At 41.8% G+C, this 17,957-nt stretch overlaps 1 protein-coding gene across 5 annotated transcripts in view; it reads right to left on the bottom strand.

The window, feature by feature from the left end:
- Window positions 1–17,957, bottom strand: part of arhgef39 (Rho guanine nucleotide exchange factor (GEF) 39) — a 66,698-nt gene that overhangs the window by 5,432 nt on the left and 43,309 nt on the right. For all 5 annotated transcript variants that reach the window (XM_072562207.1, XM_072562210.1, XM_072562211.1 and 2 more), the window contains 4 exons: window positions 8,590–8,660; window positions 7,990–8,118; window positions 5,140–5,369; window positions 3,189–3,277 (listed from right to left, as the gene is read on the bottom strand). In XM_072562207.1, coding sequence (XP_072418308.1) covers window positions 3,189–3,277; window positions 5,140–5,369; window positions 7,990–8,118; window positions 8,590–8,660 — 519 coding nt within the window. The remainder of the gene's footprint in view (window positions 1–3,188; window positions 3,278–5,139; window positions 5,370–7,989; window positions 8,119–8,589; window positions 8,661–17,957) is intronic.

Raw genomic sequence — 17,957 nt, 5'->3', positions numbered from 1 at the left:
CACACAGGTCTAGCAGGCAGTGAAGGTGGTAAACAGTATGTTGGCCTTCATCGAGAGAGGATTCGAGTGCAGGAGCAGGGATGTCCTGCGGCAATTGTCCAGGGCCTTTGTGAGACTGATTCGCGGGGGGGGGTGGGGGGGGGTGGAGGGGAGGGTGGGCAGGACTGACATTTGGAGAGAGACTGGATCAGTTAGGATGAGAGTCACTGGAGTTTAGAATCATGAGGGATCTCAGATATCTATAAATTTCTAACAGGATTGGACAGGGTAAATGCAGGATGGGTGTTCCCAATGACCAGGGGGTCACAGTCTTAAGGATACGGGGTAGACCATTTAGGATTGAGATGAGGAGAAATTCCTTCACCCAGAGAGTGGGGAGCATGCTGAATTCTCTGCCACAGAATGTGGTCAAGGCCAAAACTTGGAATGTTTTCAAGGAGGAGTTAAGATATAGTTCTTAGGAAATGGGAAGAAAGCAGGAACAGAGTACAGAGTTGGACGATCAACGATGATCATACTGAATAAGGGAGCAGGCTCCTAGGGCTGAATGGCCTCCTCCTGCTCCATTTTCTGTTTCCGTGACAATAATTTGCCAGCTATGCCATGGCCACTGCATCCTGAGAATGAAGAGATAATGAAACTGCAATCAGCTGCCCAGTTTTTAAATCTGTTTTATAAGTTTTGAATCCTGGGCTGCACTCCTTGCTGACACATGACTGGGCATTTTGTGATAGAGGGGCGGGCAGCAACGCACAGAACAAGCATATCTCTAGGAAACCATGGAGTATCATCTGCAATTATCAGTGGGCTGGTCTTGTCAAGTATCGCCCCCTGCTGGGGAGAGCTGCATTGCAGTCACCAATGTGGCTCAGACTGGCCTATTAAGGCTAATAGGAGCAAAGCCCTGGGTTTAGATAAACACGAAGTCCAAGGCTGAAACCAAGCACTGAACACAAGATCTTCACATTGGTCCTGAAAAGTCAAGGTTTACACATAGTGGTGGATCACTGGCACGATCTCTGACAATCTTTGGGCTAAACTAGACCTGTAGATTTTCAGATAAACAGAAGGAAGTAACAAGTGTGGGAGTGATGGGAGGAGTTTACAAGATAGCTGGTGGTTGGATAGTGTCCAATGAAAACTGGTCCTATACAGAAATACCTGGAATGATGCAGAGAACAAACAAGGAACAAACTGATCCACCAAAGTTGATCACAGCAGCTCCTTTCCCAACAAGTGACTCATTTTGTACATAGCACACAACTCCTGCTGAAGATGATTGCTAATTGCTAATGAGCAACATCTTGGGACATACTTGACCTCCTTTCCCTCCATTAATAAACATCGTTCATCACCTACTCTTCCAAAATTTAACTCTGGCATGCAGAGAGGAAGATGGTAACTTGGAAACATGAAGGATTCAAATTCACAGCCAATAAAAGAGACTTAAAAAGGCACCTCATAGGGCACCTCACTGCAATTATCTCACGGAAAGACAGCGGCAGCTGAAATGTGCCAAATAGTATTGCTCCACTTAGTGAATTCATACAGTGAATTCCTTTCAGGATTTGAGGGGGGGGGGGGGGGGGGTTGGGGAGCAGACTAGTGTAGGGAAAGGCATCAGCCATTGTACGTGAGTGACCATCCAAGAGCAGCAAGGCTGTGAATGATCAGCTGATCATTACAACTTCCTTGATGTGGATCTCAAACCCAAATTCTAGGTACTCTATAGGGGAGTCAACCCAATTAAGATAAGCTGCCACAGCTTGCATGTTGCAGCTGTTAAACAGCATTTAGACCAAATACTAATTTTATAATGTAGTTATAAATGGGGAAAAAAAAAAATTTCTTGCTAAACACAGCAGCCAGCTTTCTATAAAACCCCAATTTACAAGAAAAGTTGGTTTCTCTGGTTTTCCTCACAACTTCAGGGATGCCAAGAAAATCTTTCATAACCATTACATGTCACTATTTATTTCAGAAATGATGCTTTCTGACCTTAAACAGGTAAGAGTCTTTTTTAAGAAGAGGATTGAATTGGGCCAAGCGAGGGCTCTCGGGAGGGTGAGGTGTGGATTAAGCCATCGATCCCACATGCCCGTTCAAGCATCACTCTGAAAAGGAGAGCACGGACTGGGGAACTGGTGCTTCATTCTCACTGTGCATATTCAGGGCAGCTCCTTTGTGGGGGATGGAGGGGTGGAAGTTGCTGGCAGCTTCTAATTCAGCGAAGCTCTGAAGGGTGCAGGATCACGAGACGATTTCCTTTTTGAATATCGTGACCGCTCATCCTGTGCACAGAGAGGAAGTTAACAAAGGACTACAGCGTCTTTCATGCTGGTCGAATTAAAGCTATCCCATTACTTGCCTTCAGTCCATGGGGCAATCATGTTTGTGATAATCAGTAACGAGAGGCTGTTCAAGTCAAAATAATACTGCTCCCAAATTAAACAATAAAATACCACTCACAGTCAACTATGCATCAGCAGGAACAAAAGCATTTGGCACTCCAGAGGTTAAAAATATTTCTGTCACTCAGCAAGTCTGTATTAAATAAAACATTAATTAACTGTAACTGTTCTAGGCCTTAAGCAAAACTTCCAAGGTCTTGCTAACTGTGGCTAACAGATGTTCTGACAATACCATCTTTAACAAGGCAAGTAAAGGGAAACTTTTAACAAGATGCTCTCACTCATGTAGCCAATCTGCTGCTTTACGCCCTGTAGTGTGCATTTTATAGCAGGCCTCGTTCAGGTGGAAGGGTTATGCAGCCTGAGAGTGGATCTGCTCAGGGTTCAAACTGTGACCCTGCCAGCAGTGATACAGCAGGGGTGACCTCAGTAATGACCAGTGCGCATCCACCACGAAGCTGGTCAGTGCCAGCTGATTAAACTTTTAGCAGCATCCCCTGCGCGATAAAGGGCAAAATGACAACATTTCCCCATCGTCAATGTGTCTGTATAATAAACTAATTAGTAAACCACACAGTCTGTGGAGCTTTTAATGAGCACTATCGGCTGGCTTCTGTAATAATAACCTACGTCTGGCCCCTTTTGGGATTCAATTAAGGGAGAGACTGTCATACGCTCGGTCTGGCTGATCAATGAATCCATTCCGACCTTTCGTCGGGAGCACTCCACAAGGTCAGTGGCAGCAGCAAGGACGGCCAACTTGCCAAAGCAACGTACCCGATGGCAGCAGACAGGCACCGGTACCAGTCATTGATGTCCTCCTGGTCATTCGACATCACAAGGAGTTTCTCCTCAGGAAAAGTTAGCTAAAGGGCAGATTTCAAAAAAAAAACAAAAAGGCTGATTTAGCTTTCACTTCTTCCACTTCAAAGCAAGCTTTTCGGTTTTAAAAAAAAAGAAACTTTTACACAGAACCCAACAGAAATTATGTCTGTCAATAAACGCAAAGTCCTTCAATTTATTCCTTCTGTAGATCCTTCATCATGAAATATTCAAAACCATTTAAGAATGCAATAGCACGTTATCATCAATAACCATCATTGACGTTTTAAACGTGTAGCTAAGATTAGTTCCATCAAATAAAATCACCTCTCCCTCTCTCTCTCTCTAAAGGCAACAACGTTTCTTCATTAAAAAAAAATCAAACAGCAACTTTGCAACTTATGCGGCTGGCTTAAGAAGCCAACAAATCTATAGGAACATTGACTTTTGACTGACAGATGCTTGGATTTCCTGGCCACAGACTTCATTAAAACACAACAAAAGGTGACACCTAAAACGAAGGTAAGGACATGGCCAGCTTGAAATGAGGAAGTATTTTTGGTGCAAAACAATTTGCAATGCAGAATTCAAAATGAATAAAGATTTCAAATGCATTGTCATCAAATGCATTACCTAATTATGAAGTTCACTGAATAGGCCAAGTGTAACTGTTGATAATATTAGTTCCTTCCCTTCTGGGAATACTTAAGATTTATGCACAAATAGATCCAGCCTCTGTGCAAACACAGTAATTAAGAATTTGTCAAGGAAATTTGACTCTCTGGGACAGAAATTACATTGTAAGACACAAACAGTAGTGCACCAGCATTTGTACTGGGCATAATTCAAGTTGATTATTTATACATCAAAAGATGTCTGCAAGTTGCAATCTAAAATGAAAGGACCAGCACATTACGGATTGCAGAAGCTACTGAATTCTCTTTCAAATCTGAGACAGAAACTGGGAGATACTTTCATGAGGCATTTCATTTTGCATATAAATTGGAGCGAACATTGTACGTCTGAATTTACTGCTGTCAAATTTAATTTCTCTTTAATTCTTCAAGCTAAGATGCAAGTGGCTCACAGTGCTAGCTGCAATTTTCAATGCTTACAGGTAGCTTCCAGATTGATAATCTGCCTTTGAGAGAAGGGGGGAAAAGAAATGAACATTGAATATCATTGCACTATTACCGTAAATGAATTTTGCTTTTCAGCATAATAGGATGATGAAAGGCCAGAGTTATTAGAAAAAGCTAACTACTCAAATGAAGTGTTTGATGGAATTGGCAGTGGCACACTTGAACACATAACTAGCTCCAGATGTTTAAGATTTCCTACAGGTGAAAATCTGAAACTTAATGCATTTTATTGTCAATATATACCTTTGATAAAATCAATAAAATTACTCCAATCTATTTGTAACTTCATGCTGTCTACACTTCAAGATTTCATCTACTAAAATTAGTATCTAATGCTGGTTTAATGAATTAAGTGGCTAAAAGCTACTTTGACAGAGACATGCAGAGTTATTACAGCTAGTTAATTCCCAGAGTTGATTGAATTCGACCATTTGGAGCTATCTTGTAATAGAACAAAGAGTGTTTAATATAATCACATGACTTTATTTTTGTCTCGTATGTAGAAGAGCAAGCATACTCATGGACATTTCTGTAAGATGATTGGTGATAAAATCAAAAAGAATTAATAGTAAATGGATTGCAAAGTCACCAAATGGACAGATTTGATTTAACGTATGCAAGGAAGGAGAATGGCAACTTGGGAACAAGGTCGACTGGTTTTTGAGTAGGCAGTCATTGGTCTCGAAATCTACAAAGACAATTGAATTTTATCCATGTGCAGTGTGGGTCAATATTAAGTGCACATGTTAAAAATGAAGACTTACGTTAATAAGCCCTCCCTGACTCTTGGTGTGTCCAAAGACTTTCTCTACGGTGCCCTCGATCAAGGGATAGGTCTTCTGCCAGGCAAATTTGTCAGAATGCACCGGGTGGAGTGGGTGACAAGGCTTGGCCATCAGGAGGACGTCAGAAAACAGGAAGAACATTTTGTGCTTTAAATCCTCACCCTTAGAAGGCACAATTGTCAGCCAGCCCTCTCGAATATATTTCCTTCCTGTAGCAGCAGAAGGGAGGAAAGTTGTTAAAAACAAGCTTTGTGCCAAATGCAGGAAGTAGAAGGATCTTTGGGCTCTCCATCTGTAATTTCACTGGAGAATTCAGGACACCCACTATATGCACCCCCTTTCTTATTAAAAAAGATTTCTCAAGTTCAGCAATCAACAGGCAAATTCTCATCAACCAATACAGTTGATTGCATCAGATCATACTTTTGAGTATTCTTAACCATTGTCAAACAAGAACAGTGAAACTTGCTTCTGCGAAACATATTGCCAAAAAATCTCTAGCTTCCCACTACTAGATTCTGCAATTGTGCCAAAAATTTCAGAACTGATCCTTTCTCATAACAATAAATTGCATTTACATAACACTTTTCACAACCAGAGGACATTCCAAATCCAAAATCACAATGATGTACTTTTATTTTAGGTTAGCTTCAAATATTTGGTAACAATTTTAAATGTTCTTCAATGCTCACAATCCAGCTTTTGCATAAAGTTTTCTAAGATGGCAAAGTACAAAACACAGCAAGAGTCCGCACACTGCAGTGTGATAATGAACAGCGACAGTGTGTTAGTAACATTTGTTGAGAGAAAGACATCGATCAGGACATAAAGGAGAATACTCTATTCTTCAAAATAACGATCTGGGATCTTCCACACTCATCTGCAAATGTAGATTGGCTTTCAGATTAATATTCATTACAAAAATGGTACCTCTGACAGTGCAGCACGGCCTCAGTACTGCACAATTAGTCTAGATTGTGAACTGAAATGGGTGGTGAACCCATAACCTCACTCAGGTAAGAATAGTAAGAATGAAACTAATGTGGACTCCAAGTGTAAAGTTTTCGTTTAACAATTTTTGTAGGTCAATAAAAGATATCCTGTGCTTATAGAATGAAGCATGCACTTTCAGAGAGTGCTAAGCAGAGGTACAGGTATAATACATGAGCTCAGATTCTCCAAGGTGCAGCTTTCACAAGGTAGAGCTATCCCCTGGTGGAACATGATTGTTGTGTTATGACAGTCAGAGAAAGGTTACTGTCTAGCAAAAGGACATTAACACTGTGTGACTGCTATTCTGTTCAAGCACTTGCACCTCCTCTAGTACACTCTGAGAATATCTAGAGATGGCATCAGTTCTGTGCAGTAGACATCAACAATCCTGTTGTCATGAACTAAAAGAAGATTTGTGTAAAAGCATAAGCAGCAGCTACGGACCAAATCGAATCCGTGAAAATAAAGATCACACACAAGTTACACTTGTGCTGATGCTGCCTTGATTTAGTACAATATTCCCATGTCCATTTTGGAAAACTTTGTGCAAAAGCTAGATTGTAAGCTTTGAAGAACATTTAAGATTGTTAGCAAATATTTGAAGCTGACCTGAAATACAAGTTTGAGATTAAACGACCATTTTTGAATGAAATGAACAAAATTAAACAAAAACGAAACAGAGCTTCCAAATGTAATGCTACAAAATATGAAATTTCTCTGGACTCAACCGTGGTGTTATGTTGCAACCCGGAAATTAACATGCACAGCTGCAAAGTTTTAGCCAAAGTTCCCTTTTTTAAAAAAAAGTGTTTCGAGATCTGAATGCAATGAAAACCCAGATTCTCATTATCAATGATTCATTGCATACTCTCAGAGTGGTGAGCCTGTCCATTATTGCCCTCCCTGGTACTTTATGCAGGACTTTGAAAAGAGAAAGTTCAAAGAGCAAGACTTTCATGCTTCCCCTTCCATGTCAGACACTTTCAACTTGAGGTATCAAAGTCAAACTCAGCAGCTGTTCAAAAGGCTGTGGGCTTGCAGGGGGCAAGGACAGAGCAAAGGGTTGCGTTGCCAAGTCTTAGAACTTCCCAGCAGTCGTACTTACAGAAAAAGGTAAAAACTATAAAAATTAAAAAATAAACAATGTTGAACTGCTGTCACAGATAAAGCACTTGCCTTTGCTCAATATTTTCCATATTTTTTGGAGGGGGCAGTGGGAAGAGGGGGGGGTGAGGATCTTCTTTGTGAAAAAATAAGTATAGTTGTCTCTTAATATTAAATCAGATGAGAAGATTGATATTGAGAAATCCCAGAGAAGTTGGTTAAGAATACTTAAGAAGTGCCTACTAACATCTAATAAAAGCTGCCTTCTGCATGCCGGGTATTCATCTCTCTCTCACGCTCTCTCTCGTCTTTTTATCTGCCTGCCCACAAGATTTGGAGCACCATTAATTGGTCCTCAGGGAAGTTGACAGGCCTCCGCTTTCATGACTGGGTTCTTTGTGCTTTTTACACAAGTGGGTATCTCTGAAGAGAAAAACAAAAGGAGAAAGTCTAGAGAGTAGGGGGGGGCGGGGGAGCTGGTGGAGAAATAAAAGGCCAAAAAAAAAAGTATCTTCGATAATCTAGGCCCAAAAGCCTTCAGTGTTCACCAGCAAGCCAACAAATTAAGTTAAATCAATTCCTTGAAACCTGCAACCATTTTGCACTCCACCACGTCATTAGGGATCTTGTAATCATTCTAGTCACTGCGGATTGCCTTCTCCTGCATTCCTGCAACATTCAAGGTTATTCCCCCAGAACTATTAAAAGGAATAATTGATCACAAGAACTAACCTGGAGCTAACACCTTGCTCCACCTTCCTTTTAGCATTTTCTGCACTCTCAGCATCTGCAGGTGGTTTTCGTGGCTCCGGGCCCGGTCTTCAACGTGCCGAGAAACTTCAGAAACTGCTTTTACCGCATCTGATGTTCACAAAGGGGCAGCGTAGGCATTTTAAAAAGAGGACATTGGCTTCCAGAAAAAAGAAATAGACACCGCGCGCAAGCATCGGATTCACTGAGTACAGGGTGAGATTGTTATTGCTGTGCAAATAATGAAACAAAAAAAAGTGTTGCTGTGCAATAGGTGCAATTCAGCACCCTAGAGAGGAGGCAGGACAAGCTTGGAGAGCGCAGTCTGTGATTTCCCCTTATATGTGAGCTTTTGAGCATTTTTAATCATTTACTTGATAAGTATTGTACACAGCCTTCCTCTGGTAGCGAGAGTGGTATATACAGCTCCTCACTGTAAAAGCTGATTGATAACTTTATGTATATCCACTTTTAAATCTGATGTGCATAAAAGCCACACCATCAGATTTACGGAAAAGCAGATCTCTGATAACATTTAACTGCTATGATTTCAGAATACAGGGAAAGAATAGTGAATCTTACTTGTCAGCTGTTGAAATTCAGGACAGTCAGGGCTGGTGTTTTCGATTAGATCTCGCAACAAATGCTTGTACCTGAAATGAAATTTGATGTCTTTTTTTAATAAGGAAACACTACTTTCAGTTGCAATCTATAGAAATGTAAATGATTTGTTGGTAAAATGACTAAAACATCATGGAACTAGGTGCACACTTGTGTTGCTAGTAAAGCAGATGTCAAAAAGGTTTTTAAGTAGAAAGAGCAGCGAGGAGCAAGCCAGTTTTGAGCTGGGGTGGGGGTACAGCTTGATATTCCTGTGGCCTTGCAACTTGACATATGGTAGGAGAGACAGAGAGTGAGCTGGCAAGAGTGAAAGAATCCTCTGTACTCCTTACCAAAGAATCTGGTACTCGAATACGAGTCTGAAGAGAGCACTGAAGAGTGAACAGCAACACAAGCCTGGGTCAACCTGAAAAGAAATGCCGAAAAGCTGCTCCCAGTCCTCCTCCCTCTCTCACTACCTATTATGGGCCCACTTGACAATCAACATTCGCTCGCATAAACCTCCAGCTCTGGTTTATGCGTCCCATCCGTTTTGTATAATATTTCCTTGAGGATTTCAGATAGATGCTTGAATTTCTTTTCAGTGAGTGCAACGCTTAGAGAATGGGGAACAATTTATTTCCTGTGTTTTTCCTGTCACCACCGTCACTGCCGCCTCCCTCCCACCCACCACCAACTCAGTATCTTCCACATTACTTCAGACCCGTTGAAACAATTCCAGTTACACTCTAATCGGCTTTGCTGCTTCACAGAAAGTAATTGTAAAAACCAAAGGCTCTAATTATTTCTCGACTTTATTTCACTTGCCTTAAGCTGGCAGGCCAGGTAAAAGGGAGCGTAAGGTGCCTCTCATTAACACTGGCACTCGGCCTTCAATGTCAATGGGAAACTGCTTTTGCTTGAGGTCAAATAGGAATGAGCTCATAGCAGGGGGATCAACAGCTGTAACCAGAACTATCCTTCTGAAAACAAGGCTAAAAATTCAGCAGGACTGATCCTTCGCTCCCAATACAAACGTCCCCACTGACACTGGCACAGGTCTCGACAGTTACAAAGAGATGGACGCCTAGTGTTAATGCCACTGGGGCTAGTAACCTGGAACCCCAGGCTACCACTTTAGAAACATGGATTAAAATCCCACCATGGCCATTGGCTGAATGTCAGTTCAATTCATAGAGCGAGAATTCAAAAGTGACCATGAAATAATTATTGATTTGTCATAAAAACCCATCTTATGGGGGTTCAGTGGTTAACTGATTCTGGCCTCGGGCGACTGGCTATGTGGAGTTTGCATGCTCTCCCCATCTGTAGGCTTTCTCTGGTTTCCTCCCACAGTCCAACGACGTGCAGCTGAGGTGGGAAATGCAGGGTTACAGGGATGGGGTGAGGGGTTGAACTTGAAGCTACACATGAACCCAAACCCACAGTAATGTGATTGATTCTTAACTGCCTTCAGCCTGAGGGCAGTTCAGAATGGCAATGGCTACATCCTGTGAAAAAGATAAAGATTTATAAATGTTGACAGCTGTGGAGGTGTCACATCCAAATAGGATTCTACCCAAAGGGGAAGGAAGGACAAGGGAGGTGGACATTGGAAATGGCATATTTGCCAAAGGCGGCATATTTCTCTTGCGTTTAGACACTTTATAGTTATATAGCATGGAAACAGACCCTTTGGTCCAACCAGTCCACGTCAACCATAATCTCAAACTAAACTAGTCCCACCTGCCTGCAGTTGGCCCATATCCCTGCAAACATTTCTTATTCATGTACTTATCCAAATGTCTTTTAAATGTTGCATCCACCACTTCCTCTGGAAGTTCATTCCACACACGAATGACTGTGTAGAAAAAAATTCCCCCTCATGTCTTTTTAAATCTTTCTCTTCTCATCTTAAAAATATGCTCCCTAGTGCTGAAAGCCCCCACCCCACGGAAAAGGCACCTACCATTCACCATATCTACACCCCTCATGGTTTTATAAAACTCTAAGGTCCTACACTCCAGTGAAAAATGTCCTAGCCTATCCAGCCTCTCATAACTCAAACCTTCCATTGTTGGCAACACCTTGGTAAATCTCCTCTGATGCCTCCAGTTTAATAATATCCTTCTAATAGCAGGGCGACCAGAATGGGACACAGTGCTCCAGAAGAGTAAAAATCAATGTTAAGTTTTCATCTTCCTCAATTGTTGAATGTCTGCTGCACAAACAAATCTGAAAATAAAAGCTTTGCACATACAGAACATAACCATAGGTGCTTCCTTTTTCAAAGTCTACAGACAAGTTCAGAGTTTTGTTGCACAGGTACTAAGGCACTGTCTACAAATGAATCTTTTAAAAATACAAGACACTGGATATGTAAACATTTCAACAGGTATTACCGATCACTCGACAGCTACAGATAAAGGTCAATCTGCCTGTGCTATGAAGGTCAGTCTGCCCATGGTATTTCATAACCAATCGTTGCTTAAAGGGTTTCTGCATCCAGTCCTGTCGATTTCCACTATATTGTTGACTGCATCATTTCGAGACTACAGTACAGTAGATGCAAAGTATTTTCCCGATATCAGTTCTAGTTTGAATGCATTTTGCCTTGCCTTAACTGGTCTGAGAGCCAAAACTATTTAAATCTAAATAACCATCTTCTCAGCATCTTCTGACAAGGTCTGTCAGATTTTTTCTTTCCAGGCTTAAAAGGCCTAAGTCTAGCCTCTATCTTCCCTTGTAACAGATCTTTGACATGCGCTTAACCCTGTGACTATTCGGTGCTTTTCCTGGATGATCTGACCACACAGTGTGAACCAGTTGTCTTATTGAATTTGTGGCTGGACAAGAGTGCAGTGTGGTCAGATCAGGAGCACTGCTGGCTTGTGTTTGTGTTATTTAACATGGAAGTTATTTGCTGATCACTGTACAGTTTGGATGTTGTGTCTCCATTGCCTCATTCAGCTTCATCCTTAGACCTTCAACACCATTCACAGGATAAGCATGCAAGCAGAAAGGTTATCCAATCTTTGAACACCTCTGTCCAGGCAGTAGTAATGGTTTGAAAATATATTACCAGGGAAATCCACAATAAACCTAAATGACAGTAATGAGACAGAAATGTGCTCACAGTTTTAAGATGTGACGTCCAGCTAGCAACAGGTTATTCATCAATTTTCACTTTTTTTAATTAAATGAAACACAATGATATGCTATTCGTGATGAATCTTTAATTTGTGGTCATCATCCATTAATGATTGAATGAAAACATATATTCATGTCAAATATTTATCACAATCCTCAACTAACAACATCCTGGGGGTTACCACTGACCAGAAACTGAACTGGACGAACCATATAAATACAAGAATAGGCCATAGACTGAGAATTATGTGGTAAGCAGCTCATCCCTCAATTCACCAAAGTCTGTCCACCATCTACAAGGCACAAGTCAGGAGCTGGACTGGAATACTTGCTTGGATGAGTGCAGCACCAACAACACTCAAGAAACTTGACACATGTAGGACAAAGCAGCCAGCTTCAACGGCACCCCATCCACAAATATTCAGTCCCACTTGCCTGCGGTTGGCCTAGAACCCTGCAAACATTGCTTATTCATGTACTTATCCAAAATGCCTTTTAAATGTTGTAACTGTACCTGCATCTACCACTTTTTTTGGAAGCTCACACATGAATGACTGTGTTAAAAAAAATTGCCCCTCATCTCTTTTTAATGCACTCTGCTCATCTTAAAAATATGCTCCCTAGTCCTGAAATCCTCCACCCCAGGGAAAAAGGCACCTGCCACTCACCATATCTGCACCCCTCATGGTTTTATAAAACTCTATAAGGTCACTGTTCAACCTTCTATGCTCCAGTGAAAAATGTCCTAGCCTATCCAACCTCTCATAACTCAAACCTTCCATTGTTGGGAACACCTTGGTAAATCTCTTCTGAAGCCTCCCAGCTTAATAATATCCTTCCAATGGCAGGGCGACCAGAACGGGACACAGTGCTTCAAAAGAGTAAAAATCAATATGTTCAGTTTTCATCTTTCTTAATTGTTGAATGCCTGCTGCACAAACAAATCTGAAAATAAAAGCTTTGCACACACAGAACATAACCATAGGTGCTTCCTTTTTCAAAGCCTACAGGCAACCTCAGAGTTCTAATGCACAGGTACGAAGGCACTGTCTACAAGTATATAGAGAAAGCAATGTACACCATTTACAAGATGCACTGCAAAACTTCACTTTGCTTGCTTAGATAAGACCTTCCAAAACTATGACCACTTCCATCTCGAAGGACAAGGGGGGCAGAGACATGGACCTTCTTCATCTGCAAAGTACGTTTCAGAGGGTGGTGGTGAGCTGTTTCCTTGAACCTCGGTTTTTTTTTTTTAAACACAGTCATTTCCTTCACTTTCTACCTTACTTTCAGGTCTCCAATGTTGGCAGGCTGCTTCAAACATCCCACCTCATTCGGTTCTCAGAGTCTTTTAGATATGGAGTGTCCAAGCTGCACTATTTTTTCAGATCATTCTTTAAGAGATATAGAGTGGCATAGATAGAGTGGATAGCCAGAGACTGTTTCCCATGGTGTAAATGGCTATCATGAGGGGGCATAATATTAAAGTGATTGGAGAAAGGTTTAGGGGAGATGTCAGAGGTCGGTTCTTTATAGAGAAACTGGTGGGTGCTTGGAATGCACTGCCAGCGTTGGTGGTAGAGTCAGATACATTAGGGACATTTAAGCAACTCTTGGATCGGTACATGGAAGATAGTACAATGAAGGGTGTGTAGGTTAGTTTGATTGTAGAGGCCAGCACAACATCGAGGGCCGAAGGGCCTGTACTGTTCTATGTTTTCTAAGAGAAGTCACAGACTACAGACAAACAATACTTTTTTGTCATAAACACCTATAAGCTTGGCAGATGACAAAAAGAAATAAGATCAGTTCATCTCTCAGCTTGTCTACGTCCAATAAAGGGAGAGAAGTGGGAAAAAGGTACCTTGCTACAGTTGGAATTATTTTCGTTGATGCCATCACTTTGAAGAAGAGTTATGCAATCCAGGATGCCAAGTGCGTTCCAAAGACCTGGACAATTTTGGAATGCATTGTACAAGGAACCTATTGGAGTTGAACACAGAGGACCCTGATGAACTCTGAATGATGAGATGGATTGGCCTCCATTCATTAAAAAAAACATGTTGCACATACAAATTAACAATGGACAAGACAAGAAGATTTACCAAGCTGATTCTGGGGATCGCGGGACTGACGTATAAAGAAAGATTGACTGGGTTAGGATTGTTTTCGCTGGAGTTTAGATGAATGAGGAGGATCTCAGAGACTTATTAAAATTCTAATAGGAGGAGACAGTGTAGATACAGGAAGGATGTTCCTGATGGTGGGTGTATCCAGACCAGAAGTTTCAGTCTGAGGATTCAGGGCAGACCAGTTATAGGACGGAGATAAAGAGACATTTCTTCACCCAAAGTGTGGTGAGCCTGTGGAATTCATTACCACAGGGTGTAGTTGATGCCAAAACATTGAATGTATTCAAGAGGCGGCTAGATATAGCACTTGGGGCAAATGGGATCAAAGGTTATGGGGAGAAAGCAGGATTAGGCTATTGAGTTGGACAATCAGCTATGATCGTGTGAATGGTGGAGCAGGCTTAAAGGGCCAAATGGCTTCCCCCCTCCTATCTTTTATGTTTCTATGTTGAGACAGTCATACAGCAGGATTAAAGATGATCAGTCGTTGAAGATGATGTGAAGAGTTCTGATGAGAAAGCGAGAGTTGTCAGTTGAGCTTGTGGTATCCTTCAAGAGATCTGAATTGAAGATTCTAGGGAGGTATCTGGTTAAACTGCTGGAGAAGAAAATATGGGATAAAAGCCACTGCACATGCACCAAAATTCTGACAAACATTTCCATCAATTGTTTCAAGAGAATGACAGAAGAGCAGGATTGAACAGAGTCGTGAGAACTTTCATATTTTTTTCCTCGTGTGAATCCACAAGATTAAACAGTAGTTTCTGAGGATTTTGCTAATTGGCATGAATGTGGATTCCCTGGCATTGATGGGTGACCATAGGATGATTTGGTGGCGCCCATATTGCACATGATATCAAGGTTCCTCCTATTCTTTTCTGATCAGTACCAGCTCAATAAGGTAGGTGTGTCTCAGTTTAACATCTCCTCAGATAGCATTTCTGAAGGTGCAATGCCACCCCCCCCCCCGTTTTACACTGCACTAGAGAACATAAGCACAATTCTTGGAATAGAGTTGATGGTGCAGTCTTTACCAGCTGAAGCAAGCTGACAACAGGCTGTACCTTCGTGTCAACGTGTTACCTTAAAAATTTCAACACAACCAGTTAAGCCACACACCATTCGGTCTGAAATATCTTCGGTAAAATACTCAAACTATTTCGGAGTTACTAAACAATTACTGACAATCTGCTCTCTTCAGCATGTGCACAATGGGAATCTAATTAGTACACATTCAACCAGACCAAACAATCCCTGTTGTCAGCATTCCTGGAGGAACAGTGTAATGAAAACATAACAGTCTTGACATACAGGTCTGCTTAACAGTAACTGGTCCACAATTTGCTTCTCATATAATTAGTGTATTTTGTTACTGTCTGATGGATATTTTCTGGTAATAAAGGGCAGCAGAAGGCAAATTCCACCTCCTCTGGGCCTAATATGCCAATGATGCACGACTGTCACTGTGGGAGTCTGTCAAATGTGGAGTGTTCCACTGTGCAGGCCCTCTCCGAACAGTGGCAGCAGCTGGCTCCAGCATATGCTTTCACGAGTAGGAGCTTCCCAAGACCTGCTGCTTTCATCACTGCGGAGATTAATTACTGCAGACTGGTGTCAGTTGCAAGCAGGCCAGGCCTAGGGGAGATTCCCACACTATCTACTGTGACAGCAGACATAATGTGTCCTGTCATCTGGAAGCCAGCACTTTCTTCTCTCTCCTTCCTAGTTTGAAAATATATTTATTTGAAAGCCAAGCGAGAAATTCCACAGTTTTACTTTTTTTTTGCAGAAATGTTAGGGCTCAACACACAGTTGAAACTTAAAGTCCACAATCATGTGCTTAGAGTTACAAGATCAATAATGTAATCCGAGTAAGGTGAAAATAGCAGCTTGACGGCGTTACTGAAACATATACAGGGCCAAAGTGAAAAATGTTTAAAAAGATGTTTGTGACATTAAATTAATAAATGTATTGATTATACACAATGGCTCATCAGAGCGATGACATGAATTTGACTTTCACAGAATTGGACAGAGGAATTCACAACAGCTTAAAGAAATATCAAGGACAGAACTTGATATTTGACTTGTACTTGAAAACGTACTTGAAACTCATCCTCTTATCATTCATTACTTCACGCAACGCAAAGACAAATCAGTTTTTCCCAATTTCAGCTCTGAAAAATGGGAAAACATCACAAATGAAAAAAAGTACAAAGAAGAAAAGCAACAAGTAACTACCAGAAACCCAACAAAAGATGAAGAAAAGAAAATGCAGAGAGAGGAGCCGCACAAATAAAGGCCACATTTTTGGGTATTTTCTCTCCAGAAGAGGGCATGGTAAAGCTCAATGTTATGACCCCGGTGATGACTTTTATTTTTTTGGGTCTCACTTGTTTAATTTTGCAATGACCTGAAAAAACCCATTTACGAGCAAGCTGAAAAAATTCAAGGGAACCAGCCTTATTGTTTCAATTCTCCAGAAATTTCTTAGCCTCTCTTGAGAGAGAGAGAGAGAGAGAGAGAGACACAGAGCGAGGGGGGTAGACAGAGCAAAGTGGGGGGGGGGTGGAGAAGAGACAGAGCGGGGGTGGGGTGGGGGAGAGACAGAGCGAGGGGGGGGGGGAAAAGAGACAGAGCGAGGGGGGAGGATCAATAAAAAGGAATAACAGACTGTGCATGGTAATTTTTTAACCAGTGGATAAGTAATGTCACAGAATTGAAAGAGTATGGGAAGGCTATTCAGCTCATTGTGTCTACTCTGGCTCTTTAAATACACATTTCACTTTGGATTATTATCCTGCTTTTTATCCCATAGCTTACAATGCTGTTTCTTTTCAAAAAACTGTCTAATTCCCCTTTGAATGGCTCAATTGAAGCTGCCTCTGCCACACAGACTCTCGCAGTGCCTTACAGACCCTCAACCATTCGCTGCGTGAATGTGTTTTTGGTAATGTTGCTTTTGCATCTTTTGCCAATCCTTTTAAATCTGTGCCTCTCGGTTCTCAAGCCTTTCGCAAGTGGGAACAGTTTCGACCCCATCTACTCTGTCCAAACTCTGCATGGATTTGAATTCCGCTATCAAATCTTCTCTCAGCCGTGTCTTTTTTTTATGCCAAGCAAACAGTCAACTGAGCTCCATAGCTGCATCATAATTCTATAGAGGTTTGTCAACAGGACCCAAAAGTTTCATCAAATTGAGAATGTTGAAGAGCCATAAACAGGTCTTCCTCATGGAATTAACAGCTGCATCACAAAGACATTATCAATGGGAGTCAATTATTAAACACTCAGCCTTCATACATCTTCCTACATCCAGACTATTGTAGCTGACAGCGGGAAATGCCATCTGTCTGGAAAAGATAGGCAGTGAAGACACAATTGGCAAAGGCTACACACCCAGGGATTTCAGGACAGCGACTGGGAGACTGCCTCCATGAACTGTGCTGGCAACTGTCTGGTGCCCTTGGCTGGATCTTCCCAGATTGACAGATTGCACCATAAAAACCAGCGAGCTCGTTCGAGAGGAGGCAGAACAAATCAGCCACAACTTCACTGCCCAAGATTCATCCAGTACATGTTGGGCAGGGGGCACGTCCTGGCACATCATCACCCTGGCCCCATGCCCAGAGCATGCAGGAGGGTGGCAAGCTCCAATATCTGCTGACAATTGGCAATGTGCAGATGGAGACCAAGGTGGCAACATGGCATTATTTGAAGCAATTTTGCCCACTTGCACTTGGCAAGCAGAGGGGCGAAAGCAGCAAGCTCCATCTTCACAGCTGTTGGATGGAGCCACTCAAGGTCACTTTGGAGGGTATAAAACGAGGCTCTCTGACAAGCCATCAAAACCAGCCTGTAACCTATCGAGAGATCCCTCAAGTGATAGCCAGCTTTAGAACAGAAATGTCTCGCCATTGTAAACACTACAGTCGGTCAAACATGCAGAGTTCCACAAAAAGGCGTTGCTTCAAATAGGAGTCGGCTCCTCACACAGCGTGTTTGTATTTGCCAAATTAAGTCAAATTTATTGAGGGCCATCGCCCTATTGTCATCTGCAGAGGC

This window comes from Chiloscyllium punctatum, chromosome 44, assembly GCF_047496795.1.
Source record: "Chiloscyllium punctatum isolate Juve2018m chromosome 44, sChiPun1.3, whole genome shotgun sequence".
NCBI classification, from domain to species: Eukaryota; Metazoa; Chordata; class Chondrichthyes; order Orectolobiformes; family Hemiscylliidae; genus Chiloscyllium; species Chiloscyllium punctatum.
This window is presented reverse-complemented; position numbering and strand designations above follow the sequence as displayed.